This window comes from Pseudomyrmex gracilis, unplaced genomic scaffold (assembly GCF_002006095.1).
Source record: "Pseudomyrmex gracilis isolate BER0280 unplaced genomic scaffold, ASM200609v1 scaffold_508, whole genome shotgun sequence".
Lineage (NCBI taxonomy): Eukaryota > Metazoa > Arthropoda > Insecta > Hymenoptera > Formicidae > Pseudomyrmex > Pseudomyrmex gracilis.
The window spans coordinates 1-15,673 of NW_018021092.1; the positions used below are offsets into that span (position 1 = coordinate 1).

A 15,673-nucleotide genomic window follows, 5' to 3' on the forward strand; every position below is an offset into this window, starting at 1 on the left:
TTATCTCCGGCATAATGGATGCGTCAACTACTCTTAATCCTTTAATTCCAATAACCTGTAAAGTAATTTTCATTTTTAACTCAGATGTATCAATTTTTTTATCTAGCTTGATAATTGTTAACACTATAAGTAATAATTTAATGATCCGTGTAATACCTTTAATTTGGGATCGACAACAGCAGTGGGATCTGTTCTCGGCGCCATCTTACAAGTACCGGATAAATGATAAATCGTGACAGATAGCGTTCTTATTGCACATTCCCAATAAGCGTATGAGTCAAATGTGTATTGTTCACAAATATCGCGTAGAAATTGTGGATTGAACGCTTGCATTGATTTAGTATTGATAATATTAATTGCGGCCTTAATACCATTGATCATTGTTATGACATCTTCCGGATCGTCGTAGTAATTCGGATTGATCTCAGGTTTAACATTAATATCATTAGCCAATAATCTTATCCGACCGCGACTCTTTGGTTTCAACAACATTGGAANAATGCTNCAGCCNTNATNATCTTNGGAGTTCCTCNTCAACTGAGATACTTCATTCTTCAAATTTAATACNTTCCAACTAAGATGNTNACTTTTTATTATAAAATTGAAAAGCATTAGTTCAATGTCTGGTGAACCATTATGTTTTTCTGNCTGTTTAGTATTGATAAAGGCAAGACCTTCGATTCCACCCGGGATTGTATACGGTCCTGTGTTGTTTAATAAAAAATCCATCATATATGAGGTACAAAAGATATTAAATAAGTCTTGTACTCTTACACTTAATGGTTCGTTTACTCTCCACGCCAATCCGCCGTAACTTACATGGTCCATCAGATTCTCTCCGACCGGAGCGTCTCGGACAACGTCTATCCCGAGATCGGTGAGGTGTTTAAACGGACCGATACCGGATAGCATCAGCAACTGAGGTGATCCAATAGCACCCGCGCACAAGATTATCTCTTTACTCGCAAATACGGAAATTGTTTGATCAGCTTTAATGAATTGTACGCCTATTGCCCTATTTGCACGGCGGTCAATCAACACTTTACTCACCATACTATTTCGTGTCACGTAGAGATTCTTGCGATCACGTATAGGATNTAAGTAAGCTCTGTTGCTACTCATGCGAGTGTTATTGATGAAAATGGTTTGCGGGTACGCGAATCCTATTACATTTTCTGCGTTATAATCTACTACGGTATATCCTAGCTCTTGACCAGCTTGTAGAAAGATATCTGCCAATGGCGTACGAAATGGTGATTGAGAGATATGCACTGGTCCATTTGTTCCATGATAGGTAGTATCCGATTGCAGATGTGGAATATCGATCGTTTCCAACTTTTTAAAATACTTTAATACGTCCTTATAAGCCCAGCCTTCGTTTCCCATCGCAGCCCAACGATCGTAATCTTCGGCGGTGCCTCTACTGGCGATCATGTAGTTTATCGCACTGGTACCACCCATTACTTTGCCTCTTGGAAAATGACACTTGTTATTCTTCATACCGAGACAATATTTATCCGATGGCTTTGTATAATATTCCCAATTGACGTCACTCAATTGCAAGTAAGGTGCTAGTACTGGAATATCCATGAAATAGTTCTCATTATTTCCAGCTTCAATCAACAATACCTTAACTGCAGGATTTTCGGTTAACCTTGCAGTTATTGTGGCACCAGCTGTGCCAGCACCAACTACAACAAAATCGTAAACTCTTTTGTGCTGCGGCGTCATGTCCGATGTCTCTTTGTTTAACATGTGTTGACCTTCATTTAGAAACCTTAGAAATCCAATCATCAGATTTACAATAGTATCAATTACTGATGTATATTGGTGTTTCAACACGTTGTTCGACTGGATACATACAATTAAAGCGATAATACTGAGAATGTGAAACAATTTCAACATCTTGCTCACCTTTGTTGTCTCGAACGCGTAGCGTTTTGTAACTGACTTTTTTTGTTGTTTGAAGTAAACTGTAACAATAAACATATCGTCATGTATAAGTACTCTACTTAGATGTTGTTTTTATCGATTTAATTATTCTGTAGGCCACATGAAGTACGCCTTTTATTCCCAATAAGCGTATGATTCAAATGTGTATTGTTTGCAAATATCGCGTAAAAATTATGAGTTGAACGCTTGCATTGATTTGGTATTGCTAATATTGATTGCGGCTTTAATACATTGATTATTGTTATGACATTTTCCGGATCGTCGTAGTAATTTGGAATGATCTCAGGTTTACCACTAACATCATTAGCCAATAATCTTATTCGACCGCGACTTTTTGGTTTCAACAACAGCGGAATAATACTTTGCTTCTTGGAAAATATTTGTTATTCTTCATACCGAGACAGTATCTATTCGATGGCTTTGTATAATATTTCTAATTGATGTCAGCCACTTGCAGGAAATAAGCAAACAGTGGAACATCTATGAAATAGTTCTCATTAGTTCCAGCTTCGATCAACAATACTTTAACTGCAGGATTTTCGCTTAATCGTGCAGCTACCGAGACACCGGTTGTGCCAGCACCGACCACGACGAAGTCATAAACTTTTTCGTGCTGTGGCGTGATGTCTAGTGCTTCTTCGTTTAACAAGTATTGATCTTCTTTTAAAAACTTTAGAATTCTACTATTTAGATTTGCAATAGTATAAAGTACTGATGTATATTGTTGTTTCAACACGTTTTTTGATTGGATAGAAGCAATCATAGCGATAATACTAAGAAAGTGTAAGAAATTCAGTATTTCGCTTACCGTTGATGTTTCGATCGTACGTCTTCTTGGTACTCTTTTCGTTGTTGAAGTAACGATTTCGGGGTTTCTCTTTTTATTCCTATAGAAAGTAAAACTTGTTTTACCATCATGCAATACTTCAATTAAAAGTGGCCTTGATTCGAAATGAGATCTTTCGCTTTTCGTAAATGCAATGCCTTTTGAAATTGAAAATAAGATATATTTTATAATAAAAATAAGATATATTTTTTAATAAGATATATTTATTTATATTTTTGTATTTTGGTTTTTCTTGATGTTTTTAATAAAATATGTAAATTTTACAATAATAATAATAATAATTTATTCTCTTTATTATTTAGTTATTTAACAATATGTGACATTGTTTATTAATAAATTGCAATTTTAGATATATACTCAAATTAGTTTAATTTCAATAACGTTTTTAAAACTAATTTGCCTTAGTCAATTAATTCATGAGGACTGATGAATAGAGTCGTAAATAAAGATTGATGGCACATAAAATCGTACACAATGGACTTTTTTATGCTGTTCAATGGTTATCAAAATATAAGAAAAATATACAAAAAATATAAGAAAAATACACGATTACAGTTGTAAATGCAAAACAAATTAAGTTTATTTGTAAAGATTCAAATTCAAATTGCAGTTATAAATACGTACGTAAAATAAAATTCACGATTCTCGCAATAGCAGATTTTGCATTGAGTAAACGCTCAAGACTCTCTTTGTCTTTGTCGATTTTTGAAATCGCAGCAAATGTCGAACAGGTGTCGAAACATATATCTATATTGTTTTGAAAAAAACATATTTTTCACAATATGTATCTCTCACAAAGATAAACATAAAAACCGAATAATAAGAACAAAATAATAAAGAGATGAACAATAATAACATGTCTAAACTAAGTTCACATTTTATTCAACAAATAACGACATCCTATGTAGGAATTCGCGCAAACAAAGTCGTTAAAATTGTAAAAAATTATTTATATATTTTGAGCATTAGCTTCAAAAACTTCCAAGGTTCGAAGCTATTCCTCGATAGTCGCAAATCTCGATAAATCGCTCGAGTTAGAATGTCCGCAACTTAGAGCCATCTTTCAAGAAATTATTAAATCTCTCGGACACTTTTTTTTACTGAGAGCAACATGATCGATAGCTGCGTTCCAACAGACGATACAATTCGACACACGTTACCCAGAAGATAAGAGCTCGTGATCATGCACTACGGAAAATTCATGCAGTTACCATCTGATTCAGAACATGTTTCACGCGTTCACCGCAAAAAAGACACGTATCGTACGGTTGATGAAACTATAAATTTTACTTTACGCATTTATAACTGCATTTTTTTTATATTCGATTCAGTCAATACATTAAAAAACTAACGCTATCTATTTTGATTTAGTTTAGATTTCTCGTTGATGTGTAAAACAAGAAAAGCGAGCACACGTATAGAAACAGAATGAAAATTGAAATTTTTTAAATCGTTTTTCTGCCCCCAATAAAGTCGAAAACAATAGACGATACTTTTAAATAACCGAGTAATTAATACTCGCAAAACTTCTGCGGCGTCGGCGCTTAAATCAAAAATAGAAAACAAAACCAGCGCATCGTGATGCTTGCGGTGATTTTTTCGGATGAATGGGATAAACGAGTTTTCGGAAGGCTAAACTCAATTTAAGCAGCGATATGTCTCGCTAAATTCTTATTTGCGCTCGTTGGGTCTCGGAAAATTACAAAGATTTCCCAACAGCTTGAGAAAATGTCACACGTCTAATTTTTCTTTCGTAACATAAGTTTATTCTAATAATATAAAAAATAATAATATAATATTCTTGACCTATATTCAACGAGCAGAGGAGGGAGTAAAGTAAGTTTTTAAATATTTTTTTATTGTTTCCACATTGATGACGAATGCTTTTATTGTGCAGTCACGTTAACGTTTCATTTCTTTCTACAAATGTTAACGAATTAAAAGATAGTGTGTTATTCAGAGCACTCACACAAATGCTAACCATCTCCGATGTCGCTTAACTTAACTTCAAGCGACCTAACGGGAACTGATGTTTCTGACGTGGCACGACCGTAGACAAGGCTAAAGGTTAATAGTCACATTTCTCGTAATATTTCTCTTAATCGTTTACATTTAATGGAAAGAAACTCTCTGACATCTTTTCGCGTGACAAACGCGAACTCCCACGATCGCAAATGTATAATTTCTGTTCGCTACACGTGTAATCCCGAAAATAGTCATCCCCCGTCGATCACCTTCGCGACCTGCCCACTCCGGCGGCCGTTCCGCGCGATCTACTTAAAGATAGCGCGCGCTATTGATTACCGCGACTATGTATTTTATCGTTGCAAGTTGCACGTCGCCATATAGAATCGGGTATCAAAATAAAAAAAAAAATTGTTTTCTCAAGAAATAGATCGAAAAAAAAATTAATGCACATCAAGAAGAATTATATATATATATATATATATATAATAGATTTGTTATTGTAGTAAGAGAAACAAATAATTGACATATCTTTTTTTTCATCTTTATATACATGTTTTCACACGCTCTTGTATTGTAGTTACACGCGTCAGGGTTCAACACGTTGATCGTCGCGTTTTCCATATTTGACTTCATCTAATTAGTTCATCTAATTAGCAGGATTTCATTTTTACAAATAATTCGCAAGAGTTTTTAACAACAACAGAGATACTTAACAGTGACAAAAAAACTGTACACAAGTGCTTACGAGTAATTTATAATACGTAAGAAAATATACAATATTACAGTTGTTTTTGATGATACGCTTCGAAACAATTTAAGCAAAGTTGTGGCGTTTCAGGGCAAGTAGGGCAACAAGTTCCAGTTTCTTTTTTGTTTTTTTGTTACATCTCAGCATTTGTTTAAAAGTTCAGCTTCGACTGTGTTGGAGGAGACAAATGAAAAAACAGATAAACAAACCGTTGTCAGCAGCTTATGGACGAACGCTAGCCCGAATAATTCGCGGCGAACCGCGGATTTGGATCCCGCGAGAAACACAGTCGGGCCGATCAGAAGTGATAAGAAGTATATGCCAAATTTTTAATATATACATAAATACGTATGGAAAAATAAACGTACAAGAATCAACACAACGTGATATCGATTGCGCGCGATATATAGCTGCTTATTGAGACGAGAATATCCGTATACGCGCGCAATATCACAATTATAATACCGGGACCAGAACGTATCCCGTGCTGATACCTGACGTGTATTGACAGAAAATGAAAGTCGCGCGGAGAGGAAGTATATCGTCATCGCCGCCACTCCTCCGCGTAGCAGTCGTCGACTGACGATTTGGATCAGGCTTTCGCTATCAACCTGACGGACACAATCGATATCTCACCGTACGTCCCCCGATATTCGATTCCTTTATCTTCGCACGTCTGTCATTTCGCGTTTCACGCGGTCTCCTCTCGTATCATTGTACATATATGAAAAATAAAGACGACACTTTGTGTCATATACAAGGAATTAGCAACAAGAGCGTTTCTCTCGCCCTCTGAGGAAGGGTGTGTGTTTCTTTGCGTTGCGCTTATTTTTCTGTGTCTCGTTCTCTGTGATGCTTGTCTCTCGTCCGTTCCCCCAGTGCCATCGTCGTCCAAGCTTTCCTCGAGCTTCTACTTTTTCCTTTCTCGATCGCTTTTTGTCGCGTTCGCCACCGCCATTGAAAGCCCCGGCACGTTATGTGTCTAAACGCCAGCGAATAAAAGCTCGAAGCCAGCGAAGTGAGTACACGCTTCGTCACTTCTAATTTTAGCACAAAGGGTGCGGCGTGAACGTGTATGAGTGCGGGATTTTCGTCGTGTTTGTAGATACGTACGTACGGGAAAACGACGTGCACACGTACACATATCGACGCGCGCACGTCAGTGTGAGCGTGTATATGTACACGTACACGGAGAGAGAACATCGGAAGGGTAGGATATCTACCTATGGATTTCCACTACGACGGCGACGGCGCTCGTCGCCGGGGGTGATTTTTATAGAATTTATCCTTTGACTTCGCGCGCGCCCCTCCCAAGTGTCGTAGCGCGGCGAGTTCGATTGAAATGCTATTTCCATCTCGTTGCACGTCGATGTCGAGAAGGCGTGATTTTGCGCGAAGAAAAATCCTCGTCGAAAATTGGAAAATATCGGGAAATGTGCCGACAAACGGGATGACAAGACGCTGGAAATTTCTGCTAAGAGAGACCGTGAGAGGAAGGGAGGGAGGAAAAGAGAGAGGGAGAAAGGAGAAAAAGGGATGAGGCATATCGCGAAATTGAGTCGGGAGAGAAACATCTCAGGGAGCCTCCGAAGCGAAATAAAGTTATTTAGTTGCGATTTTCTTGATACGTATCTTCCTCTCGATCGGAATGCCGTTTTTCATCTCGAGTTGATGACGCGAGAGACGATTTTGTCGGAAGAGAAAACTTCATTAAACGTTCGGGAAAAAAATATCGGAATATTCGCGGCGGACAAAATACCTCTCTTAAAAGACGAGAAAAATAAAAACGATGAGAAATTTTTATAGTGGCTTGTCGTTTAGAAAGATATTTCGAGAACGCAAAAGAGAGAGGAGACACATCTCATGTCGCGCAGATTTTCGTCAAATGAATCTTTCGAACACACATTGTCGTTGTCGATATAAATGATTTTGATCAAAGTGTCAGTTCTCCATTTCGTTGAACATCATCGATAGCGCAGAGAGAGAGAGAGAGAGAGAGAGACAAGATTTCGTTGCAACTTCATCGGGAAAACTGGGACATGTGCCGGGGAAAAATGTCAAAACCGCCGCAAAAAAAAAACGTTTAAAGGGGCGTGAAATATTGTGTAATTGAATTAACGAGTTCTTTTGCGCTCAAAAATTTCGAGTAGAGAAATCAGATTATCTTTGGTCGCGCGAATCTTTTGCGAATATCGATTCGCTCGGGCGTAATAGGGTTGACCGAGTCACTTAGAAGCACCTAGAAGTTCGTACGATACATCGTAGCGCGCGTAATGATCACATATAAGTACACATAGGTGCCATTAACTAAATGAAAGTGTCGCATAATCTATTCCCAGAATCTCGGGTAAGTCCCCGGTCTCTTTCGATAAAATAAACCGAACGAGAAAATTAATAGATTGACGATCGTGTGTTTGCGCGGAACGAAGGACACACGTCCTCCGAGAACACACATGCAGGAGTGTCGTTTAAATTCAGTTCTTTATACAAAGAGAGAGAGAGAGAGAGAGAGAGAGAGAGAGAATTAAAGCCGCGCGTAGTTACAATAGTTTTTCTTTCTTTTTTTAATGAAAAATAAACGGAAAGGGTGGGTTTTTTCGCACTACAGAGAGCGCCGCTGCTTTAATGCCGTGTGCTTTTTTTTCCCTTGAAATTTTATGCACCGTAGAAGTTGCAATAAAATTAACTCGTGTGGCAGGTTTTAGCATACTAATGACATTATTCGTAACCGCCATGGTAAAACTCGCTTGTCTTACAAAACCGATATTTCGAGCGTATTGACAAAACTAATTGTTTCTCTTTTTCTCTGTTTTATTTATATTACACGCGCGAGAACACCTCTCTTGAAAAAATAAGACAATTTACACAGACCACCGCCAAAGTTTAAATTACGCAAGTGTGTATAAATAAATAAGTTTTGTCACACATATAAAATATAAAACATGTGTTTGCGTGTAAAAGAGTCCCCGAAAAATAACAAATTCTCACGCCACTGTGAAATATGCAAATATTCAATTACGAGTGTCTGCAGTTTTACATTTCCGACCAATAACGAGTTTATAAATTCCTACATTGGTTTTTCTGGCATATATATATATATATATATATACACATATATATATACGTTTTTCTCTGGCGCACGCCGCACGTCAAGTGTACACACACACAAGCGTGTATTTAATCGATATTCCTGTTTTATGCGATAAGAGTTTGCCCCGCGTAACGCTGCATTGTAACCGGTTTGTCGGTCTGAAAATTTACATTTCATGCAAAATCGAAATTCGTCCAAATGTCACACCGCGTTTCGACAGTTCTCGGACGCAGGAGAGAAAGCGCATTACGCGAGATTTGATATGTATGTATATATACAAGGTGTCCCAGAATTGGTTTAACATCTCTCGTAGGCAGGTAGAAGGAATAAAACTGAGGTTAAAAGTCCTATATTTTGCTAGATTCGCAATAGTTACTGAGATTTTAATTATAACAAAGATCCGCGAATAAGCGTGCATCGGGCTGTCTTACGCGCGTAGGACAGCCCGGCGCGCTTCACACAATTACATTTTAATATGTATATGTTATAGTATATGCTGTTATATTAGCTCCTCCCATATGTCGCTATGGGTAACACCGTTAGCGCGCGAAGCGCACTGGGCTGTCTTACGCGCGTAAGACAGCCCGATGCATGCTTATTCGCGGATCTTTGTTAATTAAAATTTCAGTAACTATTGCGAATCTAGCAAAATGGTATAGGACTTTTCGACTCAGTTTTATTTCTTCTACCTGCCTACGAGAGATGTTAAACCAATTCTGGGACACCCTGTATATATATATACTCTACCAAGACGAGATGAACGCGTACAAGTCGGAAAATGAGAAAACTATGAAGCAATTTACGACTCTAACTTCGTGCTCCTTGTTTCCCCGTGCGACGACATTTCTTACCGGCATTCTTTTCCCGCTCGCTTTTTTCTCTCGCCAAATGGCTCGTAAACGGCCACGACGTCCGGAATCGTTTCTCGCAAATAAGGCAATCTACCACAACCAGCGGGAAATTAATTCCAAACACCTGGGGCTGTTCCCGAACTTGCTCGCGTAATTGTTGACAAGACGTGATCTCTCTCACATTTCTCGAATTAAAAACAAAAATGATAAAAACGTTTTCTCGACAAGATCGGAAATTCCGGACACGCACCGGATTTGCTCGCGAACATGTGAGCAACGATTGCGGAGCAATGAATTAGCTCTCGCGAAGTTGAACTCACACAAAGAGCAACTGGACTAAATCCGCTTATGCACATCTCTTATATCTTATTTCCATCACGTCGCTGATCCTTTAGAAATTCGGAGATACGAGCATCGCATGAGCTACGCATGCGTGACATTTCCAAAGGAGAGAGAGAGAGAGAGAAAAAGAATGTGAACAATCAGATAAATATAACTTTATGTGTTGAACAAGTTCTCCCTCCCTCTCATTTTTTCTTGTTGTTTTTTTCTTTTTCTTCTTTTGCCAGACTTAAGTTATTCCGCAAAATCTCATTTTGACCCTTACTTTCCCGTATTTCTCTTCCCGAACATTCTTGAAACAACTTTCGCAAATGTCATGCTAAATGCCGGAAAAATGTTGACAGTCCTTTCGCCCTTTCAAATGAGGGAATTACAAATTCCCTGCGTTTTTTAATTTTCAAAGAATCTACGATTTACGTTTGCAAAAGATTCGCATTTTGTTAAAAATAATCAATTACAGACGCGAAAAACAAGAAAACACATTGCGCGTGAGGTAAAAAGTTTTTTCTTGTGCGTGTTACCGGGGGAAATATAATTAGTACATTTTCTTTTAACATATTTTCCGCGCTCCTCAGTTTTGTGTGTGTGTGTGTGTGTGTGATGCGAAAGCGACTAAGAGAATGCGCGAGACAATTGGAACAAAAATTGTCAAAGCGAAACAACGCACGATTCGGTCGTTTTGTTACTCTCTTTTTATTTTTTTTATTTTTTTTTTAGTGACAAAAACCGAAACACCTTTGCCAGAGAATTTTCGATAATACATTGAACTTCGAACAAGTTGCGACGGATATTTCGCAAAACAAAACATAAAGTCGAGTAAATTGTTAACGGGATTGTATATCGCGACGCAAACGCGCCAGGAACACTCTGCGGCGTACGCGGAACGATCGTATTTTCGACGAGAATGCACTCGCACGAGAGAGAGAGAGAGAGAGAGAGAGAGAGCACGTGTGCGTTCCGAATGTTCTGATTGATATACCCGATCCAATGATGAACGAGAGTGTTCTGGACGACCGAGATCTCTCCCGCCGCGCACACTATCCAATTTATGCACTTGCACGTCTCTCTATCTCTCTATCTCTCGAGTAACATCTCGCGATTCATATAATTGGATCCCGCTTTGTGACTTTGCGGCAGCTTGACCTTTTGTTGTCGGTCATCGAAATTGGCGAGACCTGTTGTGCGTACAAAAAAAAAAACGCGGCAATTCTAATGCCGGGAATAGACTATGCGCGCATTCGCGATTCGTGATTCGCGATTCGTAGCGATGCGCTACGTAGCTACGTGGTAGTCACGCGAATACACGCAAAAAGTGTGTTTGTATAATCGCGAATCGCGAATCACACGAATCGCGAATGCGCGCATAGTCTATTCCCGGCATAACGTGTATGTATTATAAAGGTAACGTGTCTTTTTGCCGCAATACAAAAAAAAAACAACAGAGTAAATGTTTACTTTTAAAATGTCACAGGAAAAATATCACTTAACTAATAAAAGCCACGTTCTCGGAGAAAAAAGTGTAAAATAAACACATGTACGGATTTAAGTTTGTATCTTCTCTCTCTCTCTCTCTCGGTTAATGACGTATTTGCGCACGTGACGCGCGAGTCACGCAGTTTAAACCGCGTTCTCTTGTCTCTTCGGTCCCGAAACTAAATTTCAACTAAATTCCCGCGGATGCGCGAACGTATAATTAAATGTCTTCAAAGCAGCGCCGTGACTCTCTATCTCTTTCCACGTTTGTGTACAAACCGTTTTTACTTCCAGCGAGATGCATAATCTATCTTGAAACGCGTATATAAACGCTGAGACAATTACACACGCCACTGATATAAAAACTCTTGTTGGTAGTTTATACACGTGGACCTGTCAATTATTATATTGTATATTTTCCATCGGCACGTTTGTATTCACGCGATTGTTTCCATATAATCGCGCTCAATAATTTCTCAAGTGCTTTTCCTCATTCACACACGCTATTTCCAAGAACAGAGACACAATTATTTTTAATACTTCGCACCAAAAAAAAAAAAAAAAAAAAAAAAAAAAAAGAATCTTTTACTACCCTTAGTATCTGTTGTGTCGGTCATTTACACGAAAGCGACATGACACTCGGAGACACGTCCGAGTCTGTGTGTCGCGATTTGCGCGAATATACACATTGGCTTGATTTCATTCCTAGTACACTNAATTATTATATTGTATATTTTCCATCGGCACGTTTGTATTCACGCGATTGTTTCCATATAATCGCGCTCAATAATTTCTCAAGTGCTTTTCCTCACTCACACACTCTATTTCCAAGTTCAGGTCCACAATTATGTTTAATACTTCGAACCTAAAAAAAAAAAAAAAAAAAAAAAAAAAAAGAATCTTTTCCTACTCTTCGTATCTTTTGTTTCGATCCTTTCCACGAAAGCGACATGACACTCGGAGACACGTCCGAGTCTGTGTGTCGCGATTTGCGCGAATATACACATTGGCTTGATTTCATTCCTAGTACACTGTGACACACACAGAGGACTAGGGGAGGTTTTGACGGTATTGATTTCCCAAGCCCCGGGACCTCGCACACCATCTGCAACTCAAACTCAAAGCTTCGTTCTCTCGCGCCTGGAGACACCCTCTTACACACCGTCTCTCCCTGAGACACACACGATGTGACAAAGTCGAGTTACAAAGTGTCCCCGATTAGTGTTTATACTTGGAATGTGTGCTATACAGATTTTACACAAGAGAGAGAGAGAGAAAGAGAGAGAGAGAGAGAGAGAAGCCGTTGGTGCTATTCTCGCGCGCGGGACAACGTGTAACACAACGTTGATTTAGAAGAAAAAAAATAAAGATAATATCGACGCGCGTCGATACGCGCGAGGCGATGGGAAAGAAAAAACAGCGGGGAGAAGAAGAGAAGAGCTAGTCGCTCCTTCGAAGGATGGTGTGATCTGGAAGTAATGGCTTTTATATCGCGGCGGAGAAGGTTATAAAAGGCAAACATGCATGTCGCGCTTAAAAATATATGAAACGTGTAAAGACGGTGCAACGAGATTTCAATTTATTTTTCTTAAAGGAAAAGACGGTAAATAAACAAGACGCAATTTTTGTGTAGCCTCATATTCCTCCGATTAATCTCAAGCTTCGCTAGAAATTTAAATACAAACTCTTGATTTTTTTTCTTTTTTGAAGTCTTGTAGATATTTGCAATGTGAAAGAGATACTTAATAAAACAAAAAAAACAAAAAACCAACAACAACAAAGTCACGTAATTAAGTGTAACAGTTTGCGATTTCTCAAAGTTTTAACTTGGGCCGAGTAATTTTTTTTTTTTTTTTTTTTTGCAACAGGCGAGGTGTGCGAGAGTCGCTTCTAGGTCGTTTGTTTCTGCAACATTTAAAAAGGTAAAAAGCGCGTGTAAAACTATTTTTGCGGATACACGAGCACACGTCAACGCGATAATTTTTTTTTTATCTCAACGCCTTCGACTATGTAGCAGCCCTTCGGCCGCGCATAAAATAATCGGAGCAACGCAGGCGTTAAGAAAAATCGTTGCGCCGGGGAGTGAAAATAGACGCGGTTAAAAATACATTCTTATAATACAAACCGCGCTCTCTCTCTCTCTCTTTCTCTCTCTATATATATCTATCTATCTCTCTCTCTCTCTCTCTCGTTGTTTCTACTTAGATTCCGTGTGCGAAGTTTTAACTTTGTCCATCCGTCGATTTTTTTTGCGCGGCACGATGCCATCGATGGCGAGATTTCGCGTGCGAACATCTCGCGTGTAGACGACGCAGACCGCGAGACTTGTCCTTCCAAAGAGCGGGTACCAGAATAGGAGCGGTTAGCCGCGCGCGTTATATAAGTTGAGCGCACAATAGGTTGCCGTACACGTGTCTCGTGCACGAATCGCGAGACGAGGCGAGAGAGTAGTCCGCGATACGAGCAGTTCCCGCATGCGAAGTCGCGGCGGAAACTGCTTGTAAGTAGCGACGAGGTTGACCTCGGAGAAAAGCCTCTCTCTATCTTCCAACTACACTCTTCTAACACCTTTTATTCCTTGTACGTGTAATCGATAGCCGCGCAACGATCGGGTCACTGGTACATTTCCGAGACGCAGTCTCGCGAACGTTTGAAAAAGAGAAACACCGACACGGGTAAAAGCCTTACGTCGTCGTTGAGCGAGAGGGATACCAGGTAGATCACACACACAGGTGCTGCTTATAAATAACCGATTTATTTATCACGCTCGGCAGAAGCGACTGCGGGTCGCGTCCATAGGCACGTCGATATATCAATATTAAAAGACGCGCTCGGTCGGGAAGAAATTCGAGGCGCAGAATGTGAGATCGACGACAATTTTTTTTTTTTTTTTTTTTTCGGTCGGGTGTACTTACAGAAGCGCAATGGTCAATGAGGACGCGCGCGCGGTTTTCTCGCCCCTCCCGCGGAAGAAAGGTCGACACCGATAAACCGCACGATGTAATACAAAACAAGCGCGCGTCTTTTATAAAGTGTCATAAACATAATATTGAGAATTTGATATCAGTGTCAGTGATGAGCTATTTTTATTTATAAGCAGTAACGGATCATAAAATTGGGAGCCTCGGTCCTAACCTCCTCCTCCCACTCAATATCGGATAGTCTCGTCAATTTTTCACAAACGATGTTTTCCTTCCGCCGGAATATCGTAATACGTTTCGTCGTTTTTTTTCTCGGGGCGCAATTGACAGTTTCAAAATATATTCGAATCTCACGTATAAAAATTTTTAGAATTTAGAATTTTGCAGCGACGTATAAAATTCAACAACAAAAATATCGCACACATCGGAAAGTTTAGTAAAGTCGGGGAAGAAAGTTGAGAAAACTGATATATTTCTCTCAAGGACGCAATAAAAAACGAGTAATGACAATAAAAAAAAAAAAAACAATACATAAATAAAACTAAATAATAAACAAAGACAAACAAATTTAGAATCTTACGTCGAAGTTAGGTCAAGGTAGAGGTCACGAACGTGTAAAGTTAAACGACCGATATTGCCGTATAGGAAAGCACACGCGCGCGCGCGCGCGCGCGCACACATATCATTAGCATAATTAAATCCGAATCGATTTGTTCGACGGCGAGCCGTGACAGCGCGGTCTCGATTTTCTGGCGGAAAACAACGACGGAAGCGATACCTGTCGTATGCCAATTAAGACAACTACCCAATGCCAAGAATGCGCGGAGCACGTAATATGACGTGACGGCGCCCCGTAAGAATCGCGGCGCGTGCACGCGCGCCGCTTATAAGGGCTAAATAAATTACGGACAATTTCTCTTTCTCTCTCTTTCTAGGGTTCTCTCGTAAAGCTCACCGATAACGCGCGCGCGTGTTACCGCTCGGGTCGAAAGAGAGTGAATAGGGATCTCGAAATGGTGAATCGAGAACGAGGACGAGGAACGGAGATGGAAAACGCGGTTAAGATTACGGGTCATGGTTCGCTCGTCTCTTCGTCGACGACGAACGTGTGTGTGTGTGTGTGTGTGTGTGTGTGTGTGTGCTCGCGCGGATCGACACAAGAGAGCAACGAAAGAAGAAGGAAAGAGACACGAAGGGCGAAATAATCCGGCCGAGCAACCTACGTAGTTCCGCCGGTTCTTCGCTCGCTGCCCCCGTTGGGTTCTGCATTTACGTGCGCGTTTCAACCGCGGCGCGTTTTTTTTATTCTACTTTTTTTTTTTTTTTTTTTTTTTTTTTATTATTCTATAAGGTACAAACAGAATCCAAGAGTACTCTCGTGTTCCTGAATTAAAACGTGCCACTTCGTTTGTACTGTGTGGAATAGCGATAAGAAGGATAATATGTTCTTCCCAAGCGACACACAGAGATGTATCCTGA

The 15,673-nt window shown here is 39.6% G+C and overlaps 1 protein-coding gene across 1 annotated transcript; it reads right to left on the minus strand.

Moving 5' to 3' along the window:
* Positions 1-4: 4 nt before the first annotated feature.
* On the minus strand, positions 5-10,118 carry LOC109860918 (glucose dehydrogenase [FAD, quinone]-like; the record flags this gene model as incomplete). Its single annotated transcript, XM_020440334.1, has 6 exons — positions 10,066-10,118; positions 9,459-9,548; positions 2,762-2,840; positions 1,915-1,973; positions 157-1,777; positions 5-55 (listed from the first exon to the last, which is right to left on the minus strand). Coding segments are annotated over exons 1-6 (1,953 nt in total), but the record flags the coding sequence as incomplete, so codon positions are not given.
* Positions 10,119-15,673: the final 5,555 nt, after the last annotated feature.